Below are 20,943 nucleotides of genomic sequence, written 5' to 3'. Positions count from 1 at the left end.
TCCTGTCTCCCCCCTGTCCAGTCGTACTCTAACTTTCTGATCCATGTACAATTTGCTAATCAATCTTCTTTCATGCCAATCGATACCTGTTTCTTTCAGGATCTGCATTAATTTGGTCCAGTTTACCCGGTCAAATGCCTTCTGCCAGTCTATGAAGCAAACACACAGTTCTTCATACACTTAATTAAATACCGTCCAATAAAGACATATGGAGCGTCAACCTCTATGTGGAAATTATTTTTTTTTTTTGCTAGTGGGGTGAGACTAAGTCCCTTGTACTGCGGCCACTTCTGGCCTGTTGTTCCAGCCCCAGATGATAGGTGAGGGTGATTGTGGAGCAATTGGTGGAATGAAGATTGGCAGGGGAAACCGAAGTCCTCGGAGAAACCCTGCCCCAGCGCCACTTTGTCCACCACAAATCCCACTTGACCAGACCCGGGATCGTACCCGGCCGCCGCGGTTGGAAGCCAGCGACTAACCGCTTGAGTTACGGCGCGGCCCTGATTTGGAAATTAACTATTTGTTGATTATTTTTAGAAGTCGAATGTAACATAATAGAGAATGAGTAAACTGTTATGCATGATAACAAAGATGTATTATTATATCAGAGAATCTAAAACATGTGTACGTAATGACAATTGAGGTGGTGTTGAGGTCTACAAGGTGTGAACTAGTGACGAAAGAATTTGCTGTTTATTTGAACTTTAGGCTTGTATAGAAGACGTGGAATTTCTTTACCAGCTGAGCGATTATTAGTTAACTCAGGCTACGTAAGTTACGTTCCACACACAAATTCCCTCCTCAGTTCTAATGCCGTATGTATGGCAATGTCTTAAGCATGTGGGTAAGACGTCTAGTCTAAACACCTCCTTTAACATTTACGGAAACATTACAGCCCCTTTAATTTGGTTCATCTTGTTATGAAAGTTTTTGTGTTACGTCATCTCTTAGTCATTTGAAATGCGCCTGTTATATAACGAGGCACTTGAAAGTGCAGATTTCTATTTAATTTTTTAAAACGAATAACAGTTTCTCTTTTTTTTTCGATTTGCCCAATTCTTCCAGCCGCACTATGGCCCTGAGGTCGACTCAGCCTCTAACAGAAATGAGTACCAGGAATTAAGTAAATAATTTTCTTGGGGAGTAAAGGGCGGCCGGCGCGTAAGGCTGACAACCTTCCCGCCACCTGTGAGCCGATTGTCTAGAAAATATGGGAGCCTCGATGGCTCACAAATCTATGGGCCTCCACGGCCTGTTACAGCGATAGCTTTATCTTTATCTTTATGGCTAAATCCTCAGCTCTTCAACCGGAACAAAGCAACCAGTTCAGCTGCCGCGGAGGTCACAGTTCGAGTTTTGGTCAGGACACCAGCCGCTTTGACAGAATGTTTTCTTGATTTTCTCCATTCCACCAGAGACAAATACCGACGCAGTGCCTTGCCTTGTTCACAACAAATTCCTTCCAATTATCGACCAATCGTCCTGCATTCAAGGCTGTGTATCATTTGATGCTGAAAACATCGTAAACTTAAAAATATGCGAGTAATGTTTGGGCGCATGAAGTTGAGCTGTCATCCTTGTCTACTTCTGTGGTCGAGAATGTGGTCTTTGGGGGGGGGGGGGAAGCGCAATTAGACAAGCCTTATTCATAAAAGCCCGCATTAAGAATTATGTATCCTATAATAGAATGAAATTATGATTGATTCAATAGAGGAATATTAAAAGTAGCCACAGGGTCTGCTTGTAACTTATTTAAGGACACCTTATACTCCTGTGTCAAAAGTACTTAAAAATTGACTAATTATCATTTCTTCAAGTTTGTGTTTAAAGCAGATAAGGACAAGAATGTAGTTCATTTAGAGTCGAAAAAGTTCAAGGAAAAACAAAATTGTAGTCTGAAAGTCTTTTGGAAAACAGATGCATTTCTGATGCTTCCTTCGGTTCGTAATGAAGTATATGGAAATTGTACTACTTTAAGAATGACGAATCTCAAATATATTTATATACATTTTAGGAAAGCACTCTTGAAAAAATTTCCTTTGGTGCAAATTTTGTAGTCTTGTCAATGCCGAGAAGATGTGGCTACGAGATAAATGACTTTGTAAGACTCGTTAGTCTCATCTTTTTTTTTTTGTTTCTTTTTCAATCTCCTGAGTACTTCCGCCAACGGAATTCCATACGTGTGTCTTACAGGAAGTGTTTGGTGACAGGATAATATGTCATAGCTATATTATCAAATTTTCAGAAATATTATATTGTGGAGATGAGGATGTACCTGGAGATGTGCTCAAGTTACTGGGAGAAGGTGGTTTGAAAACACTGACAAAACTAATGAACACCATATATGAAAGTGGAGAGTGGCCCAAGGACTTTACAGAAGTTACAATGATTGCCTTAAAGAAAAAGACAAAAGCTACAAAATGCAGCGACCATCGCACAATAAGCCTTATTGCACATACAGCAAAGATAATAGCAAAGATACTTAAAAGAAGAATTGAAAGGAAAATAGAGGATGTACTTGGAGAAGATCAGTTTGGATTTAGAAGAGGAAAAGGAACCAGGGATGCAATTGGGATGATGAGAATTATAGCAGAACGAACTTTGGAGATAGATGAAGAACTGTGTGTTTGCTTCATAGACTGGCAGAAGGCATTTGACCGGGTAAACTGGACCAAATTAATGCAGATCCTGAAAGAAACAGGTATCGATTGGCATGAAAGAAGATTGATTAGCAAATTGTACATGGATCAGAAAGTTAGAGTACGACTGGACAGGGGGGAGACAGGAAGTGTGCAGATTGGAAGAGGAGTTCGACAAGGATGCTGTTTATCACCAATTCTGTTCAACTTGTACAGCGAATGCCTTACCAAGGAAGCTCTGGATGGGCTCGGTGACTTCAAAGTAGGAGGGCAAATTATTCAAACTGTGAAATATGCAGATGACCTTGTGTTAATGGCTAAGGAAGAAACTGTGCTACAGGGCATGATTGATAGACTAATTGAAATTGGAAGGTGCTATGGCATGGAAATGAATGTGGAGAAAACAAAAGTAATGAAAATTTCGAGACAACCAACCCCAGTCACAATAAAGATAGACCAAAAACAAGTGGAGAATGTGAAATGTTTTAAATATTTGGGTAGCTTGTTAACAGATGATGGAAGGTGTACTTGTGAAATTAAATCCAGGATTGCCATGGCAAAAGCTGCATTTAGCAAGAAGAAGAATCTTTTTACCAGCAAATTGGACTTAAATTTGAGGAAGAAACTAGTGAAATGCTACATTTGGAGCATAGCTCTGTATGGGGCTGAAACATGGACACTTAGGGCAGTAGATCAGAAACATCTGGAAAGTTTCGAAATGTGGTGTTGGAGAAGAATGGAGAAGATCAGTTGGACCGATTATGTGAGAAATGAAGAAGTGTTAATTAGAGTCAGTGAGCAGAGGAATATCCTACATGAAATAAGAAAACGGAAGGCTAATTGGATTGGTCATGTTTTACGCAGAAACTGCCTTCTAAAAGAAGCTATCGAAGGAAAGATAGATGGGCGGATAGAAGTGACAAGAAGACGAGGAAGAAGACGTAAGAAGATGCTGGATGACCTTGGGGACAGAAGAGGATACTGTCATTTGAAGGAGAAAGCTCTAGATCGCATTAAGTGGAGGAATTGTTTTGGAAGAGACTGTGGACCTGTCGTCTTGACAGATTACTGATGATGATGATTATATTGTGTGACTTTTGTAAGTATCACGTATTGTCGACTCAGTCTCTAACAGAAATGAGTAATGGGGGGTAATGGGCGGCCGGCGCGTAAGGCTGACAACCTCACCGTCATCTATGAGCCGATTGGTTAGAAGATGTAGGATCCTCTCACAGCCCTATGGGCCTCCATGGTCTGTTACAGGGATAGCTTTACAAAGTATCACCAGTGTAAGGTTTACCACAGGCCCGCGCCATAGCTTAAGCGGTTAGTCGCTGGCTTCCCACCGCGGCGGCCCGGGTTTGGTCAAGTGGGATTTGTGGTGGACAAAGTGGCGCTGGGGCAGGTTTTCTCCGAGTACTTCGATTTCCCCTGCCAATCTTTATTCCACCAATTGCTCCACAATCACCATCAATCTGGGGGTGGTACAATAGGCCAGAAGTGGCCGCAGTACGAGGAACTTAGTCCCACCCCACTAGCAATAATATTAAGCAAGGTTTACCACAGAATATCGCAAAAATCAGAGTGAATCCAGGGGAAGCCAAAAACATTTTCTAACTACGTAGATATTTCTTTCAGAGAGCACATACTTTCAATAGCAAGTACTTTTATTTACATAACTTGTGAAGCCGTAGACCTATATGAAATATGAAAAATGTATGGGCCTGTAACAGATATTGCAAGAAATAATTTCCAGTGACTGCATTTATGAGTAGTGACATTTTCAGTGTTGCGTTCATCAAGAAATAATTTCTTAAATTTACAGTTGCTAAACCATGAAAAGTTTTCGCAGTTGGTGCAGTCATGGATTAGAGTTCACGAACAATGAGCGCTATCTGTGTTTATAGATAGAAATCTTGTTGCAGTGTCATTCATAAGAAAAAAAAATAATTTCCTACATTCACGAAATCAAATTTTCAGTGGACACAATCTCCCTCTCTTTTTTTTTTCTGTCCCTCCCACTTTGGAGCACAGGACATCCGTAAAACGTTTTTGCAGTTTCCTAGTCCTTAACACAGTCGGTAGGACCCCTTGAACGGGGGATCAGCCCGTCGCAAGGCCGCTAACTACACAGAACAACACAATCACAAAATAATCCCACGATTCAGTGTTCGAACCAACGAAGACAGTTCATGCCTTAGACCGTGCGGCCACTGTGACCGGCAGTGTATGCATTAATGAGCAAACATTTCCGTGGCTGAACTTATTAAAGAGGAAGATCTGGCGTGACTAAGACAAGGACAGACTAATGTTGCGGTTTCTGTGCACATGAACAAGACTTCATTAATGTAACACAAAATTTTCAGTTACTGCATATACGATAAATGTGCAGATGCTGTATGTTTAATCTGAGGAACTCTTGAACCCCCTTAAGTTCATCCGCCACTGACGTGATGTGTGTCTATCAAAAGCCACAGGATAGCGTAGCGGGCCTCTGCAGCGTCTAGCAGATGGGAAACCCAGGCGTGATGTCCTGTTTTTTCCTTCTCTGCAGCGGAAGTCTCACCCTCACCCATGTGATGATGTCCATAATGGCTATGATGACGGTGAGGGGGGCGTACTATCTCTCACACTTCTGTTCCGCGTTTATAAAAATTCTGTCTTTTCTGTTAAAAGAGTTTTGCTTCAACTTGCCTTGACATTCAAAGGTTACTTTAAGCTTTAAGCTGCAATACCGCCATAACCCTGTTATTTCTCATAGTACGTTAAAAAAAAGTAGGTTGCACAAACTTTCTCATAGTTGTTATACGCGTTAAGTAACAGAGCTCCTTCTGGAAGCCATTTAGTTTGTAACAAGAGAAGTGATAATGGGCCCACAGTGTACTATTCATAGGGTGACGCAATACAGTCATAAAATAAAGTAAAAAATTATCAGAGATTCTGTAGAATATCGCCCTGTTATTTATAAATTATCATAAAGGTATTTAATTTAAAGATTTTACCAGTCATTTTACCAAAAGAATAAGGAGAGGTCTCCTGCGTGCTGGTAACAAGGTAGACTTAAACAAATATCAACTAAACTTGAAACAATATGTAAATAGTCTGATGTGGTCTAGTGGTCAGTGTTCCTGCCTAGAAATCCAGAGGTCCCGGGTTCGATTCCCGGCGCTACCAGATTTTCTGAGATGTAGTGGGTCTGGAACGGGGTACATTTAGCCTCGCGAGGATAATTGAAGAGCTACTTGAATGGAATAGTAGCAGCTTCGGTCTAGAAAACGGCAGTTAATGGCCGTGAGGATTCGTTGCGCTGACCACGCGACACCCTCTGTCCGCTAAAGTTGGCATTAACTCCGCCGAAAAGCTGCGGTCGCTCGGTCGGTATGTTTCGCTAGCGGACTGAAGTCACTGGGTTTGTTTTTTCTTCCAGCCCATTCAGTGCCCAGGCCTATTATTGAGTTCCGTAAACATTTTTTCACAGACGGTAGGACACCTTGGACGAGTGATCAATTCGTCGCAAGGCCTAAAAACAGGACAACACAAACCCAGATTAAACATATACACCAAACACTTAGACCCTGAACGAGATTGGATCATCAACATCCATCGTTGGCAGCCGTTACCAGCCAACTACTGGTGAAGAAACATGAGAAGACTTAGTACGTGCTGTAGTGAATTGTACAGTGTAGGAATTGGAATTAGCTCTGTAGTTATTTGTAGTTACCTTCTGTAAGAGTTTAATAAATCCAATTACCAATCCAGTCCCCGTCTACAGTCACTCATACACGTGACTACATATTTGTAAGTTTTCATGTTAAGTTTTTTTTTTTTCCTTTGCACTACAGCCCCAGTGGGCCTAGGCCTACCTCCATGAACTCCGTTCACTTCAGTTTTTCTAGATCTTAGACATTCGGTAGGTCTCCTTGGGCGGGTGATCAGCTTGTCGCAAGGCCTCTACCTGTAGACAAACACAGAAAAACGCACACAAACATGCATGCCCTGAGTGGGATTCGAACCCACGATCCCGGCTTCCGAGCGAGCGAAGACAGTACATGCCTTAGACCACTCGGCTACCGTGACCGGCCATGTTAAGTTACCATATGCATTTATGAAAGTCACGAAACTTGCCAAATGCATGGCGAAGGTAACCTGTTCCCTGTGCTTATCTAAATAAGCACCTGTCCATAGGGTTGTATGGAGGTGAGCTTCACGCCTCTGCCACTTTAACTGAGGAAGGCAGTTTGTAAGGTGAAGTTGTCCCTCTACTTAATTAAGCGTTGCGTTATGAAGAAGTATGGGGAAGCGAAGTATAGCTCCACTCGTTTTAACCTCAGCACTAGATGGAGTCTTCTAGTCAGTTTCAAGCTCAGGCGGTACTATCTGGGTGTCTGGTATACACTGGGCACTGTGAAGAGTAGAGAAACCTTCTCCCCCAGCGGAGAAACGAACCCCATTTCCTCTAGCCTAGTTACTATACCGACTGAACTATTTTGCAGTAGTTAGGGAAGAATTTAGATGTCGGTAATTCTGTTAACGCAGATAAAGTTGTTAACTGCTTTATGGCTTTCCTGTGTAGGAGCCGAATTACGATGTTTACGCTGCCTCAGTCCAACATCTCAGGTGAGATAAATGCGCTTGCAACTGGTATCCGCCGCGGAGAGAGTACCGCTCCGTTTAAAACCTGTGTCAAGCTCCAAAAAGATATGACTCACTGTACAAGATAAACTGCGGTTACGAACCAGGTTTTTCCCGTTGTGAGAACCGGTTCATCATTATTGTTTATATACAATCTGGCCGCGCCATAACTCAAGCGGTTAGTCGCTGGCTTCCCACCGCGGCGGCCCGGGTTCCATCCAGTGTCTGGTCAAGTGGGATTTACGGTGGACAAAGTGGCGCTGGGGCAGGTTTTCTCCGAGTACTTCGGTTTCGCCTGCCAATCTTTATTCCACCAAATTCTCCATCATCATAATCACCCGGGGCAGGTACAATAGGCCAATCAGTGGCCGCCGTGCCGAGTAGACCCAGGTGGACTCCACCCCTCACTAAGCGAATTAAAAAATATTATATACAATCTTCTTATGGCCTTACCACGAACGAATCGTGTGGCTACATGTCTATACTTTGTATTACTCAGTCACTGTAACGGTGAATGCAAAACGTTAAGTCATTTTCAAGTAAAAGAAGTGATGAAAAAGCGAGAAAAAAATCATGTTTATTAATTGTAATGAGCTGTAAGGTAAGACAAAGTTTCCCTTGTGCTTAACAAATTAAGCACTACCACATGAAGGTAGTCTAGTCTTAATCTTAGTCTTAATCTCGGTTTTCTAGACCGGAGCCGCGATTTCCTTGAAATATTTCCTCAGTTATCACTACAAAAAAACAGCGTTTCGGGAACTGTTTCTGTCCTCAGGCCAGGGGGGAGACACCTACTATTTTTGGTCCCTTAGAAGAGCTAACCTCAATCACTGGAGCAGTGAGGGAGGAGACACCTACTATTTTGGGTCCCTTAGAAAGAGCTAACCTCAATCACTGGACCAGTTTGGGAGGAGACACCAACTATTTTGGGTCCCTTAGAAAGAGCTAACCTAAATCACTGGACCAGTAAGGTGGGAGACGCCTACTCTGTTGGGTCCCTTAGAAAGAGCTAACATCAATCACTGGACCAGTAAGGGGGAGACACCTACTCTGTTGGGTCCCTTAGAAAGAGCTAACCTCAATCACTGGACAAGTGAGGGGAAGACACCTACTCTGTTGGGTCCCTTAGAAAGAGCTAACCTCAATCACTGAGCTTCCTTAGCTCTCTGTAAGGGACCAAACAGGTTAGATGTGTTCAACCACTCACCTGAGGTCGGAAACAAATCCAGTTTCCGAAACGTTGTGTTGTCTAGTTTCTAGCATGCCGGACGTTGGACTAAGTCCGAAAACCCAGTAATTCTGAGTGGTGGAGCACCTTGTACTTGAATTGATCTGTGTGTATAGGAAGAACAATTTGACATCATGTAGGCACTAGGCATGCTGCTGCTGGCTAACTGTCCAATATTCTCTTCCCGCCTACGTCTCTCTGTGTTGTTCGTGGCAGACCATGAAATGTGCTCAATAAGGGACCCTTCTTCGTTTTGACACCTGTGTCAACTGGCGTGCACAATGGACCTGTCACATGCTCAGTAGTCACTATTGTGTGCCATATGAATGCGAACTATTCTACTCCCAACCGTGATGACTGCATTATTTCTCCACACGCCTGGAATGTTCACAGTAGAAAGATAGTGACTGAGCCCCGTCCGATAAACTGCTGAATAACACGTCCGAGAAGATCCTCTGCAGTGAACTGGAAACAGTGTGCATGCTAAGAAGATTACGCTGCGTAGTCTGGTGGAAGTGTACCGCCGTTTCTAAAGCACGTGCTGCCTCCATCTTCAGGATCGAATAATAAACCCAGAACGCACGCAACAAGCAGAAAGAAGAGCATGCGAGTTGCTTCTTCGGCTTACCATCAACTTTCATATTCACTTATGGTTTACTTAGGATACTGGTGGGAAACCTAAAAGGAAAGAGAGCACTTGAAAGACTAAGACGTAAAAGGTAAAGCTGTCCCTGTGCTCAACTAATTAAGCACTACGCCACGAAGGCGTATGGTGGAGTGGATGTATAGATCCAAGTTTTCTTCACCTCGGCACTATTTGGAAATCATTTGTCAGCTTCACGTCTCGACCGCATTACCCAAGAGGAAAGAGCCCCCGGTACCTATTGGATATGAGATTGGGTGCACCCCAGAGCCGGTCTGGACGACATGGAGAACAAAAAATTCTGGATCCTACCGGGACTCGAACTCCAAACCCTCAGTCGTCCAGCCCCGTAGCCAGTCGCTATACCGACTACACTATCCCGGCTCCCGGACTAAGAAATATCTTAGAGAGATAGGATGGGGTGTTATAGATTGGATTGATCGGGCTCAGGATAGGGACCAATGGAGGGCTCATGTAAACACAGTAATAAACCTTCCAGTTCCATACAATTTTGGGAAGTTCTTGAGTAACTGCACAATTGGCGGCTTCTCAAGAAGGGCTCAGCTCCAGGGAGTTCGTTGGTTAGTTATGGTTTATTCAACGACACTGTCAGTAGCTGTGATTATATGGCATCGAATGACAATGATGGCGAGTAAAGCACTGGAAAGGGTGTAGAAGGAAGGAGTAGTCGTAATCTAATTTAAGTCATTTGACTGGAGAGACTGAGTAAAACCACAATAAGCCCTCATTCAGGATAGTCGATGTTCCGGTCGGCATTCGAACCGGCCATCTCCCGATTACAAGTTAGAGCCATTATCATCTCAACCAACTAGTTCGGTGAAATTTTCATTATCAACATAATTTATTATTTTAATTTTCTTTTTCTTCCGCTTCTTTGTTTCAGCATTTATTTACCATTTTTATTTCTTTGTACTTATTGCAGAAGTTTCTCCTTTCTTTCTCTCTCTACTTATCCCTTTCTTACCATTTCCTTCTTTCTTACACATTGTTTTCCGAGCCTCGAGCTTGTTCTGTTTTTCTGTATTTCTCCAGTTCTCTCTTTCTCTGTCTTTCTGTCTCTTCTTCTGTGTACTATTGAGGTCATGTCTGGTGGGAACACCAAGGAAGAACGTACGAGGAAGTAGTCTTTTCCCATTGTAATACTGTTAGTGGAGATCATCAGTGTGGGTGTCGACGTAACAGATCAACTACAGATCAGATCTTTTGCATTCGTCAAATACTGGAGAAAAAATAGGAGTACAATGAGACAGTACATCAGCTATACATGGACTTCAAGACAGCCTATGATTCAGTTAAGAGGGGAGTATTGTACAATATTCTGATAGAGTTTGGGATACCCATGAAAGTAGTTAAGTTGATTAAAATGTGTTTAAACGAAACTTATAGTAAAGTCCGTATAGGCAAATATTTGTCTGATAAATTTCCTATCCAGAATGGTCTAAGACAGGGAGATGCTTTATCGCCACTCCTTTTCAACTTTGCTTTAGGATATGCCATTAGGAAAGTCCAGGAAAACCAAGTGGGACTGAAATTAAATGGGACACATCAGCTGTTGTTCTACGCCGATGGTATGAATTTACTGGGTGATAATATAAATACCATAAAGAAAAACACACAAACTTTAATTGACGCAAGTAAAGAGGTTGGTCTAGAAGTAAACACAGAGAAAACTAAGTATATGTTACTGTCTCGTCACCAAAATGCAGGGCAAAATCATGACATAACGATAGAAAACAGATGTTTTGAAAATGTGGCACAGTTCAGATATTTGGGAACAACGATAACAGATCGAAACCTGATTCAGGAGGAAATTAAGAGGAGATTGAACTCGGGTATGCTTGCTACCATTCAGTCCAGAACCTTTTGTCTTCTCGTCTGTTGTCCAAAAACATAAAAATTAGAATACACAAAACTATAATTTTGCCTGTGGTTCAGTATGGGTGTGAAACTTGGTCTCTGACATTAAGGGAGGAACATAGACTCTAGGTGAGCGGCCTCCGTAGTCTAGAGGTAATGTTCCCACCTCATGACTCGTAGTACGCGGATTCAAATACTTGGCGGAGGTCGTCGAATTTTTAAGGGCGGAAAAATTCATGGAACAAGTCCTCCGGGAGGGACTTCAAGCCGTGGATCCCGTGTCGTAGCTTTACGGCACGTAAAAGAACCTCATACCTCCAAAGGAGGTCACTGAGCCAAATTACGGACGTTTCCCGCCCAACAGCAGTCTCTAATACCTCTGGTAGATGGGGGAAGCATTATAGATACCTCTCAGCTAGTAGAGCCGGTCTCGCTGGCTGGGCGGGACTGATGGTAAGCACCAGTACCGGTAGGATATAGAGACTGGTAGAAATCATAGAGGGAAGCACAATGGACTAATACAGGTCTCAGTGAATGGGGAAACCCATCCTCTCCAATAACTAACTAACTAACTAGACTGAGGGTGTTTGAGAACAGGATGTTGAGAATATTTGGACCGAAGAGAGATGAAGTGACAGGAGGTTGGAGAAAACTGCTAACGAGGAACTTCATAACTTGTACTCTTCTCCAAGTATAATTAGAATGATCAAGTCAATGAGGATGAGATGGGCAGGTCATGTAGCACGAATGGGGGAGAAAAGGAATGCATATAAGATATTGGTGGGAAAGCCAGAAGGAAAGAGATCACTGGGAAGATCAAGGCGTAAGTGGGTGAACAATATTAAAATGGAAATTAAAGAGATAGGATGGGATGATATGGACTGGATTGATCTGGCTCAGGATAGGGGCCAGTGGAGAGCTCTTCTGAAGACTGTAATGAACCTTCGGGTTCCATAAAATGCTGGGAAATTCTTGAGTAGCTGCAGATTTGGCTTCTCTCAAGAAGGGATCAGCTCCATAAGTAAGTAAGTACTGTATCAGTATTAGTCGAATGGGGCTAAGGCAACACTAACCCCTCACCGAGGAGACATTAACTAAACTGGGATCGAACCTGGTATGCCTCATATGTGACAGATACGATGCCACTGTACTAACCCTCTTGGTGGGAGGGTAATATTCATGGGAATCTTATAGGAATATGTTACGAATATGTGAATTGGTTGGTACTGGCAAATACCAGCTTTTGTAATGCCGGTGACGAGCCTCCTAGTTCCATATCTGTTCATTTTGCGGTTTGTGACTTTCTCCTCGGTCAATAGACAGCGCTGTACCTGCCTGTCGGGCGGGCACTCGAAGCTCTGAGGTGGGCGAGAAGAGAAGTGGAGCTTCTAATCTTCCAGCAGACCACTTGAAGTCAATTCAGCGCCGGACGAATGTTACGGCGGCACTCCCAGGTGGCGGAGCAGGGCCCGACTGGCTGCCTCGCACAGTGAACCTCACTCGGTCAGTGTATATCCTGACATACGGACCTGGATGGTTAATCACAGTACAGTAGTCTGCTGCTGGACCATGTCCCGAGTCAGCTGAATCTTCTCCATCCTCTATTTTTATGTTTTAATGCTCGTAAGGCTACAACTCCCTAAGGATATATTTATTCTCTTTAAGTTTTCTGATCAAAATTGGGCCTTCAGACCTGTTTCTCATTCCCCAATTGCATTCTACATGTCCATACAGTTTAGCCTTCAAAGAAAAAAAAAATTCCTTGGTTTTAGTCCGCAAGCGAACTATACCGACCGAGCGACCGACGCTTTTCGGCGAAGTTAGTGCCACCTTTAGCGGATAGAAGGTGTCGCGTGGTCAGCGCCTCAGTTATCCTCACGAGGCTGAATGGACCCCGTTCCAGACCCACCATTTCTCAGAAAATCTGGTAGTGCCGGGAATCGAACGCGAGACCTCTGGAGCTGTAGCCAGGAACTCTGACCACTAGACCACAGAGGCGGTCTCACTTTAGCATTCTGCTTCATTTAATTCCTCAAAAGTGTAATAAAAAATTACGAAGCTTCTCATCTCGTTATATCTTAGTTGTGTATGTTAGTAATAATAATAATAATAATAGTAATAAAAAGATATTAATAATAGATTATTTATATATTTAGCTGTTTACTCATCAGATCGAATAGCCGTTTACAAGAGAGTAAGAGCGAAAAGAGGAAGAAAACAGACACAAACAAAAGATGAAATGAGGTAACTTGTATCATTTAAACCATAATAATTTCAGTGGTGCATTTATAATAACAGATGTGTTTGTATCACTTCTTTGAGATTATTTTGCGATGTTTCATACATCGGTTTGCTCATGTATCATTGAATGACTTGGGTTTATGGAAGACTGATTATGAATGATTATTTGGGAGAGATATATGGAGAACCAATCAAGATGTACTCCGATTTCAAAATAAAATTCCTGTACCTTGTGGTTGGACGAATGAGAAACCTGAATGCTCTGTCGGGTTAACCGAGTTTCCAGGCATAATAACCGTTACGAATTAGGTAACTAATTAATTCCAGGGATCAGAACATTTCTTGGGAAGCTAAGAGTCGGTAACAGTCAAGAAGCTAAGAGTCTTCTCTTCTGGGATAAAACACCGCATAATCTGTTGACAGTCATCGACATTTCGAGAATGTAATATATTCCTCCGAAACATCGGTCGACTTTGAACGGACTGCATTATTCCTATCTCAGAAGATAGGATTCTTCATTTCCATAGTCGTGAGAATCTCAGATGCTACCTAATGAAGAAATTGCCCGTTTTCATGTAGGTTCTTTTCCATATTCGCAAGACCCGCCATTGTTCCCTGTCCGGAAGCAAGCTCAGCGGTGAACCCTAATAAAAAAACTGACTGGAAATTCAGCCACACTTCTCAGTATATTACCGTATTTACGCATGTATAGGCCGCACATTTTTTGCCAAAAATTCAAGAGGAAAACTGGGGTGCGGCTTATATTCGAAATATTCGAAATCACACTTCATTTAAAAAAAATTAACGTTGCCAAATTTCGGAATAATTTCTACTCCTGAAATAATATTCCAAGAAAATTATTTTTTCTATAATTTCTGTCTGAAAATTGTGCTGCGGCCTATACATGCGTAAATACGGTAATTATTATTTTTCTCCTAATATAATTCAAATTCAACGTTATTATTGCCAAAGCTCGTCATGGAATACTTTATTTATTTATTTATTTATTTATTTATTTATTTATTTATTTATTTATTTATTATGTTACTCAACGAAGCTGCCAGCATCGGATAGGTTGATAATGAATGTAGAGCACTTGGTTGAATGAGAATTGGGAGGGGAAACCGAAATACTTGCAGAAGACCTATCCCAGTGTCATATTGACCTCAACAAATCCCACGTGACCTGATCTGGGATGGAACGTGGGTCGCAACTGTCTGAACCCGGTGACTACCACCTGAATTATGCCACGATCTTGAGTGCCATTCTAAACTGAATTATTCTTAGCTGTGGTTAAATTCAGTTTATAAAACAGAAAAGACTTGGTGATAATGTCTGTAAAAATTAAATGGATTACTTTATGCATTAAATCGTAGGTGGTTTCATAGAGACGAAATATCAGTGAATTGATATGGGCATTTCCCTTATACCGTACACTTATGGAAAAAAATATAAACGCAGAAACAATCCACTCTTGAAATAGGCCTACGCTGTCGCCTGGATTTCCCTAAATAAATGTTCTCGTGGATTTACTCAGACTCTTCAGTAGAACTGTGAAATAACACCATCTCAAATCATTGAAATCGCAGAAGTTCCAGTAAAAAAAAAAAACTCCGTAATTTTAGTTCGCAAGCGAGCTATACCGACCGAGCGACCGCCGCTTGTCGGCGAAATTTAGTAGTGCCAACTTTTGCGGATAGAGGGTGTCGCGTGGTCAGCGCAAGAAATCCCCGTGGCCGTTAATTTCTGCTTTCTAGACCGGAGAAGTTCCAGTAAGCTTAAATAGAAACGATAATAGATCGATGTTATTCGGCTACACAATCTAACGCAAGCGTGGACCGCGTATAAGCAAATCTTGTCCGTATAAAAGGAAACAGTGGTCCTAGCGTCTAGTCAAAGCCGCTTTCTACAAATATCTACTGTACATGAAACGAAACTTTAGGATAAAATTTATTTGTGGGCCCATTAATGGATTGAATTACTTCCTTCTGCATGTACGAGCGCATGCTTAATGGTTCCACAGAGTTGGGCGGAACCCAGCAAGTTCACTGAAGAGCTAACTGTTCTGGCATTTATTGGGAACGTGGCCGGTCTGTTTTTCGGCAGGGACACTGGCTATCATGGTTTTCCTCAGTTCATCAATATCAATGCCGTGATAATACCTTAAATTAGGCTACGACCTTTTCCTTCCACAACATTTCCAAATTTAACCATTATATTCCTCAGCGCTGTAGATACTGAGCTCACAAGAGCGTCGTTAAACAAAATAAAATAAATATTGTAGCTGTGCAGGTGGGAGCTGGGATAGCACAGTCGGCATAGCGACTGGATAAGGGCCGGACGACCAAGGGGTCGGAGATCGAGCCCCGGAGGGTGTAAGAATTTTCATTTCTCTATGTCGTCCAGACCGTCTCTGGGACCTCCTATGAAATGGATACCGGGATCTCTTTCCCCGGGGTAAAGCGGCTTGGGCGTGAAGCTGTCCACCTCCAACTAGTGCCGAGGTCAAGAACACGTGGATCTATACATCCACTCTCCATACAGCTTCATGGCGTAGTGCTTAATTAGTTAAGCACAGGGATATCTTTATCTTTACCTTTACCTGTGAAGGTGAAATCTGTGTGCAACACATGCAACATTAACTCTTCAGATTATAGCGGTTAATATATGTACCACCTGCTTTGTGTACAGTTGCATATGCACACGTAATGCAGTCTTCAATGCAACTTAACAGATTAGAGGTCCGGTCACCACCTATTCCATGCTTTCATGTAACTTCCTGACATGTTGCGGCCACACAGTGCCATCATCAAGTATATATGATGTATTTGCGTAAATTGTTATACTGCATTTTAAAAATATTGTGACGTGTTGCGCTACGGTAACAGGCAGATAAACACCCTCCCCTCCACCCCGCCAGCGGTACGTGCCGAGCGGAGCCTAAGTGAGCCGAGTCCAGGCGCGCTGGTTGCTAGGCAAAGCGAGTAAACAGCGGTTGCTAAGCAAAGCCAGTCAACACCCGGCTCTCCCGCAGTGACGTAACACGGGACGCCGCAATTGCTACGTAACCGTAAACAACATCCAACAGCGTTGCTAGGCTATCGGTAAACGCGAGACTAGGCAACAAGGAAGTAAGGCGTTTTCCCGTTGTCCGGCTGAAGGTTTATAAGAGAGCTACACTGCCTACACAGACAGTTAGTTGGAATCTAGCCAGCGGAGAGTTACGAGTTGAAGTGTAGCAGCCGCCGAAGACAGTTGGTTGAGATATAACAGCAGGCGCGGAAAGAAGAACCGGACGCGTGTGTGATAACCGAGAAGGCATGGCACATTCTGATGCTAGCAGATCATCACGAATCCCAATTTTGAGAAGTCGCCTTCCGAGAGCATCCTCACTATTGAGTGGTCGTCAGGGTAATCATCTTCGAATGGCTCATTCATTGAATACTCCTCCAGGCCCACTGAGTGGGTTTGGTATTGGTCGAGTTCAGTTGGAGCGTTATACTGCTGAAGGGCGGAGAATCTTACAAGACAGTCTTCATACAGTGATTCAAGAGCTGCGACCAATGATGGAAGATATAAGAACTGCAGGAAATCGTGTTCATTCTCTGGTATGGCTTCGGACACCTCAACAACAAATGCAGCGCCAACAGCAGCCACTACCGCTGCCACCTAGATCACAACAGCCGCCACCACTGCCATCTAGATCACACCAGCGGCTGCAGAATGTTCCCATAACTCAGTCCTCATCTGGTGATAGCTTTGTGATTACAGCCAACACAGCGCAAGCCTCAAACTCTCATCACCATCACCACCACCGTCAGCGGCAGCAGAATACCAACATGGCTGGCACATCCAACACTACAACTGCTGGAAATTTCCTTAACAACATCCGAGAAGCTGCGGCTGCACACCATACAGACCAGCACCAACCCAACAACAACAACAACAACAACAACAACAACAACAACAACAATAACAATAATGTGGAAGGAGGTGCTGCAGAAATGCTGCGTCATAGTCCAGGAACAAAAGAGTCCCTTTCCCTACTGCAATTCCTGGGTATTCTTCTCACCAAAGGCACCTATGATCATCGTTCAGGTATTCTTCTCTTCATTGGTTTGTTTATCACCTTTGCTCATACTAATGCAGTGGTAAAGCGGGAGATTGCCAAACAGAGTCGGCGTAGGCTGTCATCTTTGTTACTGATTGTCTGCAATCTCTTAGGATGCATTCTGTTCATCTACTACATGTTCCAAGACCAGAAGCTCTATCTGAGTCTGGTCTTCATTCCTCCATACACACAGCCTCTCAGCGTTTGGGATGTACTGTGGATTGTGAGTGTCACAGACTTTGTACTCAAGTTAGTCACAATAATCCTAAAAGTTTCCATTGCAGCACTTCCTGTTTTTCTTCTACCCTACCAGAAAAGGGGAAAGTGCTACTGTGGATTGTGAGTGTCACAGACTTTGTACTCAAGTTAGTCACAATAATCCTAAAAGTTTCCATTGCAGCACTTCCTGTTTTTCTTCTACCCTACCAGAAAAGGGGAAAGTGCTACTTGTTTTTAGAAACCACATCTCAGCTATATCGGAGCCTTGCCCCAATCCAGCCATGGTTATATTACCTGCTTGGATCTTATCAGGGAACTGCCAAAGTTGTTGGAGTATTCCTGTCTGCAGCATATATGGTGTCCAAGGGAACTGACCTTGTGAACAGAGTGAAACTCTGGCGAGGTGCTTTTTGGAAGTTGCTGCAGAATGTGAATCTTGGTGTGAGCCCAAACAAAGACCAGCTACAAACAGCTGGCAGTCAGTGCCCAATCTGCCACGATGAATATGAAACTCCAGTTCTCCTACATTGTCGTCACATCTTCTGTGAAGCATGCATTGCTACGTGGTTTGACAGGGAGCAGACATGCCCTCTCTGTAGGGCTAAAGTTGTAGATGACCCATCATGGAGAGATGGTGCTACAACATATTTTAACCAGCTTTATTGATATCTCTCTGGTTTATAACCCCAGTGAGTTAGATGTAATGTATTCTTGCAAGATGTATGCTGTTAGTCACTGGGGAGTTCGACAAGAAAACTGTTTTGTGCATATGAATAATAAGAAAACTGAACTGCATGAAATTGGCAAGTGACTGAGCAGTAAATACACTTCCAGGTTTGCCTGTATCATAGTCATGAGTACTGATTGCTTGTAATTAAAACAGTTTGCATTTCATCACACCACTATTAAATTAGATGAATTTAGAGGCAGAGATTTTATTTTTTGGTTCTGAACCTGTCTATATGATTAGTAGACACTCTGATATAGAACGATCATTTATATTTCAAGAGGAAAGAAATGCTGTTATTAAAAGGCAAGATAAATAACAAGAAACTGTGGAAAGAACTTACAGTACCAACTTTCCTTTAAAGTCTTCCATCTATATAAAAATTATATTGGAAGTGCTGGTAATTATACTATTTAATGTTATATCTTTAGGTAAAATTTCCATCAGTGTAACTTACTTTGTCTCTTTTCGAAAATTGTTAAGCATAACATGAGTGAGAGTGACACATAGACATGCACATGGACATGATACTATAGGCCTTATTTTTGTTATAAAAGTGAAAAAGCAGAATGAAAGTGAGTATGCCTGACAAGGAACTTGCTCCATTTGAGGAAAATATATTGACATTTTAGCTGAAATATATTACCCCAATTTGACACGATTTTTTCAATGTTACTATACTTTAAACTGGTAATAAAAATGTAGTGATTGTTTCATGTAACCACAGTATAAGAACAGAAATTTTTGTCATGATTTATACAAAATTAAACAGCAGCTGTTTCAGAGCTCTGAGCAACTACAGGTGTGATTGCTTGATAATAATATTGTGACATGTTGACCCCTACCTCCCCAGCGGTAACGTAACGCTCGCGTTCTTGCGGTAATAGGCGAGTTCCCGCCCCGCCACTCCCCTCCGCGGTGACGTCACCGAGGGATATCGCGGTCGCTAGGCAACGCGAGTCAACAGCGGCGACGTTACGATAGTAACAGCGGTTACCTCCGCTAGCGTTACATAGCAACACAGCGACATAGCAACAAGGGTATTGTCCGGTCGAGGCTACATCAGGAGCAGCGAAGGCTATTCACAGTCAGTTGTACTGAGTCAATCAGTGAGTCCTGGAGCTAGGCCGAGTTAGCCAGCAACTAGTCAGTTGTATTCTGGCATTTGGAGTGTACTAACTGTGATACTGCAGATAGCAGTAATCGTAAATCTGTAATTTGGGTGATTGTAAGTGCGAATGTGAAATAAAATTCGCTACATCGAATACATCGAGAATTTATTTGTCGCGATATACAGCCGATACGCGACAATATTATGACATGTTGCGCAACGGAGGACCCCTACCTCCCCAGCGGCACGTGGCGGTAACGTAGCGCTCTCGTTACTACTTGTCGCGCTACGCAGGACACCACTCCCCCCCTCCCGGCGGCGGTGACGTGCCGAGCGGAGCCGAAGCGAGCCGAATCCCAGCTCACTGGTCGCTATGCAACGCGGATAAACAGTGGTTGCGATAGACGACGCTAGCAACAGTGAACGGAATAAAAGCCGTCTGAGCAGCAAGCGAGAGTCAGTGTGTTATCAACAGTTCTCAAGTCAGCTACCTACGAGTTAGTTCCGAGAGAGTTCCGAGTTAGCCAGCAACCAGTCAGTTGTATTCTGGTATTTGTAGTGTAATATTTGTGATACTGCCGATGGCAGTAATTGTCAGATTGTAATTTGGGTGATTGTAAGTGCGAATGTGAAATAAAATTCGCTATATCAAATACGGCGTGAAGTTATTTGTCGCGTTATACACCCAGCACGCGACAATATTACTAGCAATGTCCATTATTCGTAGATTTCACACCTATTAAAAAGTTCTATTTTGATTGACTTTTTAGACGTGGTGGAGCCCGTTTAAGGAGAAAGATTTGTTTTATATATTAAATTGAAACCACAATTTAAGTGTTGTGTAAAATAGTGAACATATAGACAGAATGATACATATTTGTATAATGAATAATCATAAAAATGCGGAGAGAGCGCTAGAACACTTTCAGCATCAGGTATTATTTATGCCCATCCTGCAGATTTATCAGCACAAAGTGTAGGTAAGACTGAGCTTTATGATCTGAGTTTCTCACAGTAATTAGTTTTTTTTGGGAATGTTCTTTAGTATGCAAGAAACTTATGACTTGGAGAACTATACTGCATTATCTCCAAGGTGAAAGATGAAAACTGGAAGTTCTGGTTGTAATGTTGTCAGAAGTGTATATTCACACGGTGGTGGGTTCAGTCACTGTGGTTGACTACTGGATGACTACTATCCTGTGCTGGCAAGCAATTCAAACCATGTAACATTCCCTGTGCAAAGTTGATACATTAACCTTCCTACAACAAGCATACCAGTGCATAATAGTGATTCAAAAGAGTGTTCTGGGTAAGGACAGAGCTTGCGTACTGGTCTTGTATAAGTTCCAGATTTAGTTTTAATAGTTACAACTTAAACTAGTCCATCAGATCCCAGACATCTCCAGTGTTCCATTTCCATGTTAGGTAGTGGTACAAAAACTATTTGATGTTACCTGTATTTAAAAGAAAGTCGCTAAATGATTTTTAGTGCAAGGAATGTCTACAGATGCTGG

At 42.6% G+C, this 20,943-nt stretch overlaps 1 protein-coding gene across 1 annotated transcript; it reads left to right on the top strand.

Annotated features, from left to right (window-relative positions):
• The first annotated feature begins 16,581 nt into the window (after window positions 1–16,581).
• On the top strand, window positions 16,582–18,257 carry LOC111873221 (RING finger and transmembrane domain-containing protein 2). The gene is made up of 3 exons (XM_023867751.1): window positions 16,582–17,107; window positions 17,252–17,583; window positions 17,691–18,257. Exons 1-3 carry the CDS (start codon window positions 16,582–16,584, stop codon window positions 18,255–18,257), a joined length of 1,425 nt encoding a protein of 474 aa, XP_023723519.1.
• The last annotated feature ends 2,686 nt before the right edge of the window (window positions 18,258–20,943 follow it).

The sequence above is a fragment of the Cryptotermes secundus genome, unplaced genomic scaffold, assembly GCF_002891405.2.
Source record: "Cryptotermes secundus unplaced genomic scaffold, Csec_1.0 scaffold1849, whole genome shotgun sequence".
In the NCBI taxonomy this organism is placed as follows: Eukaryota; Metazoa; Arthropoda; class Insecta; order Blattodea; family Kalotermitidae; genus Cryptotermes; species Cryptotermes secundus.
This window is presented reverse-complemented; position numbering and strand designations above follow the sequence as displayed.